The 16,720-nt window shown below is 40.4% G+C and overlaps 1 protein-coding gene across 4 annotated transcripts in view; it reads left to right on the top strand.

The window, feature by feature from the left end:
- rnf6 (ring finger protein (C3H2C3 type) 6) overlaps window positions 1–16,720 on the top strand; it is a 52,595-nt gene that overhangs the window by 24,274 nt on the left and 11,601 nt on the right. For all 4 annotated transcript variants that reach the window (XM_043691983.1, XM_043691985.1, XM_043691986.1 and 1 more), the window contains one exon: window positions 10,295–10,508. In XM_043691983.1, coding sequence (XP_043547918.1) covers window positions 10,295–10,508 — 214 coding nt within the window. The remainder of the gene's footprint in view (window positions 1–10,294; window positions 10,509–16,720) is intronic.

Below are 16,720 nucleotides of genomic sequence, written 5' to 3'. Positions count from 1 at the left end.
TGCATTCAGAATAAAATTAATAAGCTAACAGCACAAAGATAAATGGATATGATTTGGTGGGAATTACTGAGATATGATTGCAGGGAAATCAAGCTTGAGAACTGAATATCCAAGATTATTCCTGTTTTGGAAGGACAGGCAAGAAGGAAAAGGAGGTAGTGTAGCTTTGAGGTAAAGAAAAAGATCAGTACTGTAGTAAGAAATGATCTAGACAATGGAGATCAAAACATAGCATTAGTCGGGGTAGAAATAGAAAATGCAAGGAAAAGAAATCCCTGGTGGAAGTAATCTATTGGTCCCCAAACAGTAATGCCAGAGTGGGACACAGTCTCAACAGAAAATAGTGGGCTCGTAAGATAGATACGGTAATGATCATGGGTGGTTTTAAGGTTTTTATAGACTGGCGAGTTTGTTCTATGTGTTAGAGATTGATTTTGATTTTGTGTTTGATTGTGTGTACAATTTGGGGAGTGAATCAGGAAGCAGTCTATTCTGGATTTAGAATCCTACAGCAAATGCCATCAATTTTGCACTGATCTCACTAATCTCACTTTCTGACACTCTGCCCATAGTCATGAATGTTATTTTATCAAGGTCTAAGTTTTTCATCTCTACTACCCTTTCAGATTCCCACCACTGTCTGTGTGAAAATGTTTTTTTCCTTGAATCCTCTCTAAACTATTTGCCTTTCACCTTTTAAAATTATGCCCCCCATAATTAACCTTTTTGACTAAGGGGAACAGCTACTTCCTATCCACCCTACAAGCCTCTCATAATCTTATAAATCTCTTTCAGGTCCCCCTCAGCCTTCTGTGCTCCAAAACTACTCTAGCTAAAATTTCAAATTCAGTCTGAAGGTGAAAAACTGGCGTCCACACTAGTGTTCTGGAGATGAAAGTATTTATGTCGGCATGAGGATAAATTTTGCTTTAGTGGACTGGAAGGAAGGCTATAAAAAAATAGGACAGTTGATAAGTAGTGGCAGATGTTTAAGAGGATATTCAATTCTTCACAACTAAAACATATATTCCAGAGAATAAGAAAGATGATTTCTCTCTCTTACAATCTGTAGTTGAGCAAAGAGTTTCAAGATAATATAAAGACAAAAGCTCAGGCATGCCATATTACAAAGGCCACTGGCAAATTGGAAGATTGGGAAACTTTTAATTTTTAAACTTTCAAGAAAATTAATGCAGAATATGAAAACTGATCACAAAAGCTTCTATAAAAGGGAAGAGAGTAGCTCAAATAGTTGTCCTTGAGAGGAGCAGAGTTTTGAGGCGTGTGGTAGAGGAATGGTTAATAGTAGAGAACACATACGGTAAAAGTTCAATCAATATTTACCTCCGTTTTCATGATGGAGGACATTAGTACCATTCAAATGGTGACAGAATGCAGAGTAGAAAAGGAGGAACTTAATTGTCGTCATCATGGGGGGGAAAAGTACTGACCAAACTATTGGTATGAAGGCAGACAAATCCGGCGCAACATCGAGGGCCCAAGGGCCTGTACTGCGCTGTATTCTTCTATGTTCTATGTTCTATGTTCTATCATCGGGGGGAAAAGTACTGACCAAACTATTGGTATGAAGGCAGACAAATCGCCAGGACCTGATTGCTGATATCCTTGGGTCTTAAAGATAGCCCAGATAGTGGATTCATTGGTTATAATAATCCAAAGTTTCTAGGCCGCTGGACAGGTTCTAGTGGTATCCTCATACACTAGTCACTTAATGGAAGCATGTAGGTGGTAAGGAAAGCAACTATGTTATCCCTCATAGCGAGATGATTTGAGTACTGTGTAGGAGTGTCATGCTGCAATTATACAAGGCATCAGTGAGACTGTATCTGGAGTACTGTGTAGTTTTGATTCTTGTACTTGAGGAAGGATGTAATTGCATTGAAGATAGTTCAGAGAGAGATTCACTATATTAATTCCAGAGATGAAAGGGTTGTCTAATGAGAGGTTTGAGCAGTTTGGGTCTATGTTTGCTCGCGTTCACAAGAATAAGAGGAGATCTAAATGAGGTATCTAAGATGCTAAAGGGAATAGACTAAGTAGACGTAGAGTGATTTTTTCATCTGGTTGAGCAATCTAGAGTGAGAGGCCATAGTTTTAGTCTAAGGGATGGCAGGTGAGGATTTACTTCTCTCAAATGGTAATAAATCTGTTGAATTGAGTATCATTGAGTGCAGTGGACTGTGGGATACTAAATTTAAGAGGAAATAGATTTTTTTTTAAAATTGGTAACAAGCCAAAGGTGGTGTTGAGGCTGAGATGAAACCAGTGGTGGCCATATTGAATGACAAAGCAGGCTTTGGGTACTGAACTGTCTGCTACTGTCCTTAGTTATTGTGCTGTTATTTGTTGAAATGCTGTGCCCAAAGTTAATACACAAGGTAAGATCATATGAAGATAGGGGTAATATATTAGCTTGGATAGAGGATTGGCTAACCAACAGAAAGGTGAAAGTGAGGAATGCAGATGCTGGAGATTAGAGTCAAGATTATTGTGGCATTGGAAAAGCGCACCAGGTCAGGCAGCATCCGAGGAGCAGGAGAATGGATGTTTCTGGCAAAAGCCCTTCATCATCATTCCTGATTAAGAGCTTTTGCCTAAAAAGTTGATTATCCTGCTTCTCAGATGCTGCCTGACTGCAGAGAGTCCAGATAAATGGGTCTCTTTCTGGTTAGCAAGCTGTAATTGGGGGTGCCCCAGGGTTCGGACCTCCAGGAAACCAACTATTTACAAACCGTATTAATGACTTGGATGCAGAGTTAGAAGGTTCTCTAGCCAAGTTCGCAGACAAGGCTAGAATAGATGGGAAAATAAATTGCAGTGAAGCAATAAGGACTTTACAAATGGATATGTTCGGTGAATGGGCCAGAATATGACATCTGGAGTTTAATAGTTGTGATTAACTCTTTGGTCAGAAGAATAATAAGACAACTGATAATGTAAATGGAGAGAAACTTCAAAGTGCTTCAGTGCAGAGGGGTCAAGGTGTCCTTGTGCATGAATCATAGAAGGCTGATATGCAGTTGAAGCAAGTAATTTATTTTTCTATCATTGGATGTGGATATTGCCCCATCCCGATTTGCCCTTGAAGGTAGGGAACTACTTTTTTTGACTGCTGCAGTCCGTGTGCTGTAGGTAGACCCCCACTGTTGTTAAGAATGAAATTGCAGGATTTGAGTATGAAAGAGGGGAAGCGTTGTTGCAACTGTACACTACATTTGTGAGACTGCATCTGGAATACTGTGTATAGTTTTGGTCCCCTTACTTGAGGAAGCAGTTAAAAGAAAATCACCAGATTGATTCCAGAGGAATTCCAGGAGTGATTGAGCAGTTTAGACTTAGACCTCTTGATTTTTTTGAGTATAATTGAGGTATCAGAGATACTAAAATGGGTTTCCCCTTGTGAGAGCATCGTCACAAAACTAAAATATTTCCCCTTGTGGAGATAGTGTCTCCCTGTTTACTTGCGAAATCCAGTGAGTTAACTCAGTTTTATTTTGCTAATTGGTTGAACACGTTGGCCGAAAAAGTTGGTTCTGGTGAACCTGCTTGCCGTATTAGGCAGAAATTACTTTGCTTCCATTGTACATCGTTGTCAGAATATGATTACTGGGATGTCAAAATCTAGCATTTATTTGGTCTTCAGCTTGTTAGGGCATTGATTTGCCAAAGTGATAAGACCTGACTTAGTCAAATCAAACGGTTATGGACCAGGCCAGATCCCCTCGAAATATTTTAAGGAAGCCAAGACCCAACCTTTGTCTTATTTTAAAAGCAGATGTGTGTGTTCCAGGTGTGATGCAACTGGTCAAACCACTCCGCTTTAAGCAAAACAGAATTTATTTAAATGCCACAGTAGAAACACAAACAAAAAAAAAATGGAATTTAGAATAACTATTGGAAAATTTAACCAACCCACTACAGTAACGTTTATAATTAACGACTGCAGTGTAGTCACATCCCTTAAACACATCCCTTGACAAAAAGGTAAATTCAAACGCATATTCTTAGTGGCAGGAGGGAATGGGATCAAGAGAGATTTCTATCTGAAGTTGGCAACTCCCCTGGACACTCACATCTTGAGACTGCTATAGCTAAAATAAACTAGAAAAATCCTGAACTAGAAAACTGGCCATTCCGCTTCCATCGGAAAAGAAGACCCTTCGACACCTCTGCCTTTATGACCTCTCTTGAAAAAAACAAAATAACTTCATTAAAGTGAGAGCATCGTCACAAAACTGAAACAAAAACATGCATTTCTTTTTGGAATAATTACTTGAAATTCATTTTTGCAAAGAAAATTACATTAGCTCTAGGTAATTTAAAATTTAACAAACCATATTTCATTACAATTTGTTTTCTTATTAATTCTTATCATTTTGTACAAAGAAATTAACAACACATGCTTACCAACTGGTTTGGGTAGACAGCCAGTTTTGCCACATATGTGTTCCCTGAAAGAAGGGATGTCCTTGAGGGCAGAAATAGAATTCATTGAGTAAGAATTGAAAAACAGAAATCTATGATCATGCTGCTAGGCTTGTTCTATAGGGTCTACAAATGGTGCACATGTGGTAATAGAGCAAATCTGTTGGGAAATAACAGGAATGCACAAGAACTATAGTGTGTTGCTATTGGCGACACCAACATCTCTTTTTACATCTTTAGTGAATGAAAATTCAGGGAGCAGTATCTGTGATGTTTGAAAGAACATCTTTTCTCCAGTGTGTTATGGTCAAACTAGAAAGCAGATCTCGCGACCAGCAGATCCTATTTGAGAAGGAGGTATATCAAGTGGATTAATACTTGTGGGGAAACAGCTGATCCTCATTTTATGATCCCAGCTGGATTACTACTGGACACTTTAGCTCCCTGTCTGAAATCCAGCTTGATCGATCATGATTTGTATTTAACGAATGTGCTGTTCTTTTTCTCTTGCTCCAGAAAAACTTTTCTAGTTAATGACAAAACTTCCATACCCCTAGTTCAAAAATCCTATCTCCAAATCAGTGATAACTCATTTATCAATCTTAACCTGTATTACTGTAATGCAAGATTTTTGGTGAGCAAGAAATGTTCTAAATTTTTTTAAATGGAACCAAAGCCTGAAAGGGAAGCTGCAATGGAACCTAAGGTGATTTTTAGCACTAAAATCCTGAGGGTATGGACTCAGTACATTCCAACAAGGAGGCACTGCAGTGAATACCAAAACCACTATTCTGTAGTTGACAAGGGAGATGGTGAATATAACTATTCAGAGTGTGTTATAATGCAAGGTGAATGAAATGTTCAAGTGAGAACGAGAATGGAAATGACCAGACAAATATGATTGGAGAGAGAGATTTTGAAAATTTGAATGTTACTCAATATGAATGAGATCTCAAAAATCATCATTTTAATCACTTTTACTCATCTGCGGGATGTCGGCATCATTGGCTAGCCAGCATTTGTTGCCCCTTAAGTCCCTTTGAAATCTTTCCCCTCTCATGTTAAACCTATGCCCTCTAGTTTTGGTTTCTTTCTTTCTCTCCCTTTCTCTTTTTTTTTCTTTTTCTCCTTTTATTTCTCTTTCTCTTTTTTCTCTTTCTTTTTTCTCCTTTTTTTTTTTCTTTTTTTCTCTTTCTTTCTTTCTTTTTCTCTTTTCACTCCAACGCGGCAGGGAAAACATCCCCAGTCTATTCAGCCTCTCCCTATAGCTCAAACCCATCAACTCTAGCAACATCCTAGTAAATCCTTTCTGAACCCTTTCAAGATTCACAACACCCTTCCTATTGCAGGGAGATCAGAGTTGCGCACAATATTCTAATAGTGTTGTAACCAATGTCCTGTACAGCCACAACGTGACCTCCCAACTCCTATTCTTAATCCACTAGCCAATAAAGGCAAGTATAACAAATGCCACCCTCACTATTCTATTTACCTGTAACTCCACTTTCAAGGAACCATGAACTTTCACACCAAGGTCTCTTTGTTTGGCAACACACCCCAGGACCTTTACCGTTAACTATATAAGCCCTGCCCGGATTTGCCTTTCCAAAATGGCTAGACTAACATTTATTACTCATTTCTAATTGCCCAGAAAGTCACATTGCTGTGGGTCTGAAGCCACACGTAGGCCAGACCAGGTAAGGATAGCAGTTACCTTCCCTAACGGGCATTAGTCAACCAAATAGGTTTTTTCAACAAGCAGCAATGGATTCATGGTCATCGTTGGACTCTTCATTCCAAATGGCTATTGATTTCAAATTCCACCATATACTGTGGCAGCATTCAAATCCAGATCCCCAGAATATTACCTGGGTCTCTGGATTAACAGTCAATTGATAATATCAATAGGCCATCACCTCCCCCAAGCATTAATTACAACTTATGACCAGTCAATTATAATCATAGATAAATACAAATATGAAGTATCATCATGAACCATCCTCTTAAACCCCCCAACCACCTGCAGATGTAAACAAACAAGCATATCTGGATATTATCGGTGGAGGAAAAATAATGAAGAAACACAATTCAGGAGCACCAACCCACAGGAATCAATGAGTGTCTCTTTCACTACTTCCAAGCTCCTCTGATCTTCAATCTCCTCAGTTCTTTTCTGAATGCACAGAGTGGTTGACACATGAATTGTTCAATCTTTCAATCACTGGTTTAGAGACGACGACTTATAGAAAATGGGAGGGATTAGCTGTCTTTCAGTTCTTGATTATTTTTAAACCATGACCTCTACTCCCTCAAGAGGAAACCTCCTTTTCGCATCCACTTTGTCAAAATCCCTCAGGATCTTGAGTGTTTACTTGTCCCATCTTCCTACCATGAAAAAGTTGACTGTGTTGGGGCACAGTTCAGAGGCAGCTGGCAATCTGTTATCTCACTGAAGTGACCCAATATGTTGCCCAATACAAGACAATGAATATTGAAAAATATTTGGTTGTTGGAGACATCACAAATAAGCTATCTGTTATCATCAATTGATCAGAAACACAAGTTTTGTATAGTGATAACTAAACAGTAACCAGGCGGAGAAACTGTAGATGATCCATCAGGCAGAGCAAGAGGACTAAGCAGGTAGTGCAGGAGTCACCTTTGGCTAGTTCCCTGCAAAACAAATACACCACTTTGACTTTGGGAGGAATGGTATCTGAGGAAAATAACAACAGCCAAATTCATGACACATCACTTGGCTGTACTGCATGGTAGAGTGAGTAAATGTGCGAAGTAATAGGTGATTCAAACCTCATAGCAACAGCTAGTCATTTCTGTGCCACAAATGAAATTCCAGGCTGGTATATTGCCCCCTGGGTGCTCGGGTCAAGGATATTGTGGATCGGCTACATGGCATTCTGGAGTGGGAGGTGAGGGAGTAGGACAGAATGGGAGAATAAGATTGTGGAACACAAGTTCTCATGATAGAGGAGCTGAAGGATATTAGTATTATTTGGAAAGCAGTGTTGAGGAAATTGATGGGATGAAAGACCAATCAAATGCACATGGACTAATCTCTATCCCAGAGTACTTAAAGATGTGGCCCTAAAACGAAATCTACTGACCGTCATCTTTCGAGATGCTAGACTCTGGAATATTCTAATGGATTGGAGAGTAGCTAATGTAACGCCAATACTTTGGGGGGAGGGGGAAAGGAAGTAGAGAGAAAACAGGGAATTGAAGACTGGTTAGCCTGTCATTGGTAGTGGAGAAAATGCAGTAATCCAATATAAAATACTTAATAGCAGAGCATTGAGATAGCAGTGACAGGATTGGACAGAATCAGCATGGATTTAAGAAAGGGAAATCCTGCCTGACAAATGTACTGAAATTTTTCAAGGATGTTACTAGTAGAGTTGATGAGAGGGAACCAGTGGATGTGATTTACCTTGACTTTCAGAAGGCTTTGGACTATGTCCCAAATCACAGAATACCCCCTACAGTGTGGAACCAGGCTATTGGACTCATGGAGTCCACACTGCCCCTCTGAAGAGCATTCCACCCTCCTACCCTATCCTATCCCTGTAACCCTGCATTTCCCATGGCTAACCCACATAGCCTAAACATTGTGGGGAATTTAACATGGCCAGTCTACCTAGCCTGCATATCTTTGGACAATTGGTGAAACTTCAGCACCTAAAAGATACCCAATCAGACATGGGGAGAATGTACATGGGGTTGGGGGTAGTGTATGATGTCGATACAGAACTGGATTGGCAGGTAGGAAACAAAAGGTTTAGGAATAAGCCAGATCATCATCTGCGAGGCAAGCAGTTCCTAGTGGGATACTGCAGGGATCATAATTGGATCCCAGCAATTCTCAATGTATATTAATAATTTTGAGGGAGCTAAATGTAAAATCTCTATTTTCAGATGATAAAATTGGTTGGGGAGGTGAGCTGTGAGGAGAATTTAGGGTTGCTTCAGTGTGATCTGGATAAGTTGAGGGATGGGCAAGTGCATGACAGATGAAGTATAATGTGGATAAATGTGAGGTCATCCACTTTGGTAGAAAAACAAAAAAGGCAAAATATTAGCAAGGCAACAGGTTGTGAAAGGGAGGTGTTCAACATGGGTATCTTTGTACACTAGCCACTGCAAATAGACATAAGTGCAGAAGGCGGTGAAGAAGGCAAATAATATGTTGGTCTTCATAATAAGAGGATTCATTTGCAAGGGCAGAGATGTCTAGCTGCAGTTGTACAGGACATGGGTAAGACCACAGCTAGAGTGCAGTTTTTTTTTAGATTAGATTAGATTACTTACAGTGTGGAAACAGGCCCTTCGGCCCAACAAGTCCACACCGCCCCGCCGAAGCGCAACCCACCCATACCCCTACATTTACCCCTTACCTAACACTACGAGCAATTTAGCATGGCCAATTCACCTGACCTGCACATCTTTGGACTGTGGGAGGAAACCGGAGCACCCGGAGAAAACCCACGCAGACACGGGGAGAACGTGCAAACTCCACACAGTCAGTCGCCTGAGGCGGGAATTGAACCTGGGTCTCTGGCGCTGTGAGGCAACAGTGCTAACCACTGTGCCACCGTGCCGCCCACACGGTGGTCTCTTCCTCAGAGGAAGAATGTTCTAGCTATGGAGAGAATACAACAAAAGTTTACCAGACTGATTCCTGGGATAGCAGGCCTGACTTAGAAAGAGAAACCAGATCAGTTAGGTCTATATTCATTGGAGCTGAAACTGTGTTGCTGGAAAAGCGCAGCAGGTCAGGCAGCATCCAGGGAACAGGAGAATCAACGTTTCGGGCATAAGCCCTTCTTCAGGATTCCTGAAGAAGGGCTTATGCCCGAAACGTCGATTCTCCTATTCCCTGGATGCTGCCTGACCTGCTGCACTTTTCCAGCAACACATTTTCAGCTCTGATCTCCAGCATCTGCAGACCTCGCTTTCTTCTATATTCACTGGAGTTTAGATGAATGAGAGGTTCCTAATGACTTCAAAAGTCAGAAGTCACAGTCTGAGGATATGGGGCAATCATTTAGGACTGAGATGAGGAGAAATGTCTTCACCCAGAGAATGGTGAACTTGTCCAGTTCAATGCCACAGGAAGTGATTGAGGCTGGAATGTTAAATGATTTCAAGAAGATGTTAGATATTGTTCTCGAGGCTAAAGAGATCCAAGGTCATGAGGAGAAAGTGGGAGTAAGGTACTGAGTTGAGTGATCAGCCATGACATTGAAAGACAGAATAAGCTTGATTGGCTGAATGGCCTTTCATTCCTTTATCATTCAATGTTTCTCTGATATTTTCCCTTCCCTGGGAAATTTTCCAACTTAACTAGCTGAAACATTCTTTTTGGAAGGCATTTGCATCAGAAGGTTTGCTTAAGTACTTGCTGATGCTGTGGGATTGCTTACCTACCACTTTTATTTTCAATATTTTGACTAAATCCTGCAGCACTTGACTCGAGAGGTTAAATTTGTAAAGCATGAATTCATTGTGAAGGTAGGTTTACTTTAAATGTCAGAGTTATATATCCATAAAAGTAGCTAACAATAAAAGTAAATCTATATTAAAATATCAGTTTTAATTAGAAACTACAATACACTAATCAATTAAAGAACATGTCAGTTTTCTACTGTAGACATGCAGAAAGATTTTTTTCTGCGTTGCAACACTGAATATATAAAATCTGGAGACTGCAATCATCTGATCCGTTTTCATATATTACTTTGATAAATGAGGAATGTGTATGGAGTACCCTGCTTCGGAAAATGATTACCTTTTTGTGAGATGTAATGTGGCCTGATTTGTTACTTCACAGTTGGTTGGAATCCCTAGCACCATGGACCCTCCTAATCATGCCAATCGTAGAGGAGATCAGCAGTCTCCCACAGAAAACTTAAACCACAGCGAAGATGAGCGCAGTCGACAGTTGGAGCGTCTGAGTCGAGAGGAAGCATATTACCAGTTTATCAATGACCTGAGTGAGGAAGACTACCGACTTATGAGAGACAGCAATCTTCTTGGCACCCCAGGTGAGGTAACAGAATTTCTTGGAGAAACAGAGGGTTTTAAAGTAGGGAAGAAAGTTCATTTTAAAGTGTCAAAACAGTATGGTGTGAAGAAACTTTGTAACTGTTTTGAGTTATGCTTTACAACTTTGTGAGTAACCCTTAAAGAAATAATGCAAATACATTTCGAAAATGGTAAGTGCTGTCTGATACAATCAAGACTGTCTCATGATATGATCATGGACAAAGGGGAAATGAGGGTGAATTCAAATTGATTGATTTATTTTCCCCTCTTGAACCTGAGACAGCCAAATATTGTTTGATTTATTCCTTTGCCGTTTTACATTGGTCTCTTACTTAGGTAGGCCAAAGGGTCTTCCCTGAACCGTGGCTTTTGAGTATCAATTTTTTTGAAATAAAGCACAGCAACATCCTTTTTAAGTTGAAATCAAAGGTTTAATGAGCAACAGTTTAAAATTCAGGGAATTGCTTTGGGTTCTTCATTCATGTCAATGAATGATTTCTTGTCACGCGTATTTTACAGTAAGAATGCATTAAGATACAATGGAAATCTTTCATTCATTGTCATGATTCAGCGCTATTTTGAATAATTTAAGAATAAGGGGGACAAAATATATAGCTTAAAGAGTCCATCAGTTCTGAACCAGCTTATCATCATCAATGATGCCTGGAGTGCCATCCTTCCTCCTGTTCGCCACTACACCAAACCCAACCAATGTCTTAAGTCGCCGATCCTCAGGCACCATATTTTATCACTGGGCCAATTAGTCCTCCATAGCCATCTGCGCTAGACCAACCAACGTCAGAGTCATGTCTCTCACTGCTGGACCTACCTCATCGATGTCGTTGTGATGCCATTTCTCTACTGATTTGCCTCCGGCGCCAGACCCAATCAATGACAAGGTCGCTGATCCTCAGGTGGCATCTTTCATTGCTGGGCCTACCTCACTTCCAATTCCGGTGCCAAGTCCTGTGCTTGTCCCGGAAAAGCAAATCAGCACTCACTTGAGGTCCGTGATGGGCCCAATTTCCACTATGCTGGACTCTTGCCGAGCTTAGTTCAAGAGATAAGATAAAAGTATAGAGGAAAAAAAAACAGAAAAGGGAGGAAATAAAAGAAAAGAAAAGCAATCAGAGCAGACAAGCTCCCGGAGCCCTACTTCAATGCTATCTTTTTAGCATGTGCGCGTGCAAGCACACACACACATTCTCTTGCATGCACCAGCATGCAAGATGGAAAGAAACAAGTTACAACTTAGGAATTCATTTTTAAAAAATCAAAAGTGTTGGTGTTAGTTTATATGACTTAAAATCCAGTAATTCACTATCCAGTTGAGAGCCTGTTTGTTTGTTGATATTTTTCTAGCAATATCTTTATAGTAGTATTTTACAATTCGTATGTCATGGTCTGTATTGGAGTCGGAACTGTAGCAGCATATAGTCACAATAGATAACAGGCCAAGTCTCCACATATTAGCGGTGTTAATGGACCATCTGGCTTTGGCTTGTAGAAAGTTCTGAAGGGTTTTAGACGGTCACACAATTACAGCAGCCATATTAAGAGTCTGGCAGTATTGTCCGATAGTTCTTAAATAAACAAGAAGCATGAATAGTACATAGTTAAGTTATAATTTTTCTTCATGCCCTCTGTCCATTGCAATACTATACAGTTTTTGTTGAATAGAAACTGAACTGGACCAGCTGTATAAATACTAGCCATAACAGTAGGTCAGAGGCTATGAATCCTGCAGCAAATAACTCCGCTTCGGATTCCCCAAAGCCTGTTGACCATCTACATGGCACAAGTCAGGAGTGTGATGGAATTCTCCCCACTTAACTGGATGGGTGCAGCTCCAACAACACACAAACTTGTCATCTTCTAGGCAAAACAGCCTGTTTGGCACCACATCCACAAACATCCACTCGTACCATTGATAGTAGTGGCAATAATGAGTACCACCTATAAAGATACATTGCAGAAATTTACCAAGGCTGCTTAGACAGCACCTTCTAAATCTATGGCCAATACTATCCAAAATGGCAAGTGCAACAGATACTTAGGAATACCATCATCTGCAAGTTCCCCTCCAAGAGATAGCATCTTAATTTGGAAATATATTGGGTTTTTTTTCCAGTGTTACTGAGTCAAAATCTTAACTCCCTCCCTTTCATGATATTGTGGATGTACTTAGGCCAATGGACTGCAACAGATCAAGAAGACGGCTCACCACTACCTTCACAAGGAATGAACAGTAAATGCTAGCCTAACTCATAATGCCCACATCCTGTGAATGAGTAAACGAAAATGGATTATGCAGATTCCTACTCAACATTGTTCAGTTTGAAGAAGACAGTAGTGGATGTAACACTAGTGTTTAAGCTAGAGGAAAAAGAATTTTGAGTGAGAATAAAGCTTGTTAAAATGAACTGGGAAGCAAGGTGAAAGATTGATAGAAATACAATGGAAAATGTTTAATGAGATATTTCAGAATCTTATGAAAAAATGCATTCCAATGAGAATTTCTCAGAAGAACTCACCATTCATATCTAACTAAGGAAGTTGAAGATGGTATGAACTAAAAGAAAAAGTATGTTTAACCACAATGATGAGTGACATGCCAGAAGATTGGACAAAATATAAACAGCAAAGAATGACCAAAAAATTAACCTGGGGAAACAGAATGTTTCTTCAGATATTTCAAAGGAAAAGATTCAGCAAAATGAGCTTTGCGTCTGTCTTCACTGTAGAGGATGCAAATAATATTTCAGACATAATAGTGAATCAGGAGGAAAAATGAAGTGAGGAATTTAAAAACAATTTAAAATCACCAGGGAAAGAGCACTGAAAAATTTATTTTTACAATATTTGACAAGTTCCTTGGCCCTGTTAACTTTATCTTCGGGTCGTCTTGGAAGTGGCTGCTGAGAAGGCATTTGTTTTAGTTTTACAAAATTCCCTTAACTCTGGAAAGGTCCCATCAGATGAGGAAAGAAAGCGTGTAACTCCTCAGTTCAAGAAAGGAAAGATACCAAAAGCGGGGATATTACAGGTGTTCAGCCTGCATATCATAGAGAAAATACTCACCTCTTGGAGATTATATTAAGGCACTTCGGAAATCTTAATGCAGTTTGCAGGGTCAATGTGGTTTTATGAACGCAAAGTAATGTTTGACTAACTTATTGGCGTCCTTTAAGGACGTACAAGTAAAGCGGATAAAAGAGAACCTGTGGAAGGCACGAGAGAATGTTGTTATGACATGGGGTAAACCCTTTTGCTAATTTAAGCCAGAGACACACTGAAGCTCATCTCCCGTGGCTCAGTGGTTAGCACTGCTGCCTCACAGCACCAGGGTCCCAGGTTCGATTCCAGCCTCGGGCGACTGTCTGTGTGGGCTTTCTCCGGGTGCTCTGGTTTCCTCCCATAGTCCAAAGATGTGCAGGCCAGGTAAATTGGCCATGCTATCAGATGAGGAAAGAAAGCATGTAACTCCTCAGTTCAAGAAAGGAAAGATACCAAAAGCGGGGATACTACAGGTGTTCAGCCTGCATATCATAGAGAAAATACTCACCTCTTGGAGATTATATTAAGGCACTTCAGAAATCTTAATGCAGTTTGCAGGGTCAGTGTGGTTTTATGAACGCAAAGTAATGTTTGACTAACTTATTGGCGTCCTTTAAGGGCGTACAAGTAAAGCGGATAAAAGAGAACCTGTGGAAGGCACGAGAGAATGTTGTTATGACATGGGGTAAACCCTTTTGCTAATTTAAGCCAGAGACACACTGAAGCTCCTCTCCCGTGGCTCAGTGGTTAGCACTGCTGCCTCACAGCACCAGGGTCCCAGGTTCAATTCCAGCCTCGGGCGACTGTCTGTGTGGAGTTGGTATATTCTCCCCGTGTCTGTGTGGGCTTTCTCCGGGTGCTCTGGTTTCCTCCCATAGTCCAAAGATGTGCAGGCCAGGTAAATTGGGCCGAAGGGCCTGTTTCCGCACTGTAGGGAATCTAATCTAATCTAATCTCTCCTCGTAATCTGTAAAAGTATGAATGACAAAGAACTACCAAATCCCACTATTTAAAGAAAAAATTAACAATTTATTCTTTAACTCCAATAAAAAAGAAAACATTAAACACTGTGGGTGGCACGGTGGCACAGTGGTTAGCACTGCTGCCTCACAGCGCCAAAGACCCGGGTTCAATTCCCGCCTCAGGCGACTGACTGTGTGGAGTTTGCACATTCTCCCCGTGTCTGCGTGGGTTTCCTCCGGGTGCTCCGGTTTCTTCCCACAGTCCAAAAATGTGCAGGTTAGGTGAATTGGCCATGCTCAATTGCAATAGTGTTAGGTGAAGGGGTAAATGTAGGGAATGGGTCTGGGTGGGTTGCGCTTCAGCGTGTCGGTGTGGACTTGTTGGACCAAAGGGCCTGTTTCCACACTGTGTAAGTAATCGAAACAACTATCTGCACAGCAAATGTCCCTTTGTCTTAATGATTTGTCTACCTCCCAGTCTACAACAATATACTGATCCGATTAAACCCCCCCCCTCCCCACCATTGTAAGTTATATAAAAAAATTAAATTTCAAAACCAGTCAGCTGTGTCAATTCTCCTCTATCTTCCTAAATAGATTTTTCTGGGATACCCCAAAACATTGCACCTTGTCGTCAAAACAGTAAAATTCAAATTTGATTGGATTTTGGTTTCTAGGGGCATGTATGTATTTCCTGGCCAAATGTTGCATTTTTATATTTTTCAGCACATTCTGTGCTTGTTAAGTCCTTGCCAGCTTTCACGCACAAAGGTACAGTACACGCCTAAAACTTTATAACAACAATGTGCACATCAAAAAATGTTGTCAAATTTTGCTCACAGTGGCAAAATAGAGTAGGTGTTTCTGTCAGGTCTCTCTTTGCCCGCTACCACCTCTCTTCTCTCCTACCCCCAAATCCCCACCACCACTAAAAAATCCCACTGAGAAAGAACACATGCTTGCGCACACACAGCACTATTTTATATTAGCTGGAGTTTATGTGCCCATATTCTGCTTGATTAGATTTTTCTCGTTATTGATTTTTGTTTAAATTTAGCTCACAAAAGAAAAATGAAAGCTAAGTGAACTGCTTGTATAAACTGAAATGCCCATTATTATGGGCCCAGTTTATTTGATAACAGGAACATCATGTGAAATAATGCAATATAAAAGGAGTTGTGCACATAGCTAAACAGAACAAAACAATGTAGACCAAATCGATTGAACTGTGCCTCTCCCTCAAAAAAAACAATTGGAACAAGAATAATACCTAGCACACTGGAGCCAAAATTTTTATAAAAACTGATGCTTTCATCAAATACACACATTGTCCTTGTATTGGTTTACTAGTTTGAAAAGATTTTAAAACTGTTTCAAAAATTCATCATTCATCTACAGTATATCTGCTACTTTTAAGAATGTTGGGGTGAGCAGGAACATGAGAAAAGGTGATATATTTTGTACATTTTCCACCATATCAGTATGAGAGCTGCATGAGATAGGAGCAGGCAGTATTGCCCATTAAGCCTGCTCCTTTTATTTGATGCAATAATGGCTGATCCATGGCTTTTGCCTGTTTTCTAAGTCCATTGGTTTCCTGAGAGACCAACAATCTGTCCATACCATCCAGACAGTTGACATGTTTCAAAGATTTAATAATCCTTTGAGTGAAGCCATTTGTTATTAGACTTAAATGACTGTCACCTAGTCACAGGTCTGTACCCTTGTGTTCTTGATTCCCCAGCTAGCAACTGGTATCTATCTATCTGTCAAATTGCTTCTGAATGTGTATATTTCAATGAAATCACCTGTCATTCTTCTGATCTCCAGACAGTGTAGACCCGATTTACATTAGCACTCTATAGAGGGGAACCTTGATTATCCGAATATGATTGTCCGAAAATCGCATTATCCAAAGGAAATCTCCAGGTCCCGATGGAAACGTTCCATCAAAGACATGTTTCCAACAGTGATCACATCTTTTGTTTACAGTGATTAAACAGGCACCATCTCCAAATGACTGACTGCCCGCCCTCTCTCTCTCTCTCTGTCCCTACACTTTTTTCCCCTGGAGTTCACAGGGGTGAACCCTAAACCCCCGCCCCCCAGATAATCTCTCCAACGTTGTCCTGTACAGGGCAAACGTGGAACCTGTCAAAAAGTTGCAGTAAAAGGTTGTGTGTGGTGTGTGT

This window comes from Chiloscyllium plagiosum, chromosome 6 (genome assembly GCF_004010195.1).
Source record: "Chiloscyllium plagiosum isolate BGI_BamShark_2017 chromosome 6, ASM401019v2, whole genome shotgun sequence".
Classification (NCBI taxonomy): Eukaryota; Metazoa; Chordata; class Chondrichthyes; order Orectolobiformes; family Hemiscylliidae; genus Chiloscyllium; species Chiloscyllium plagiosum.
Note: the sequence above shows the minus strand (reverse complement) of the source record. Positions and strands in the feature narration are given on the sequence as shown.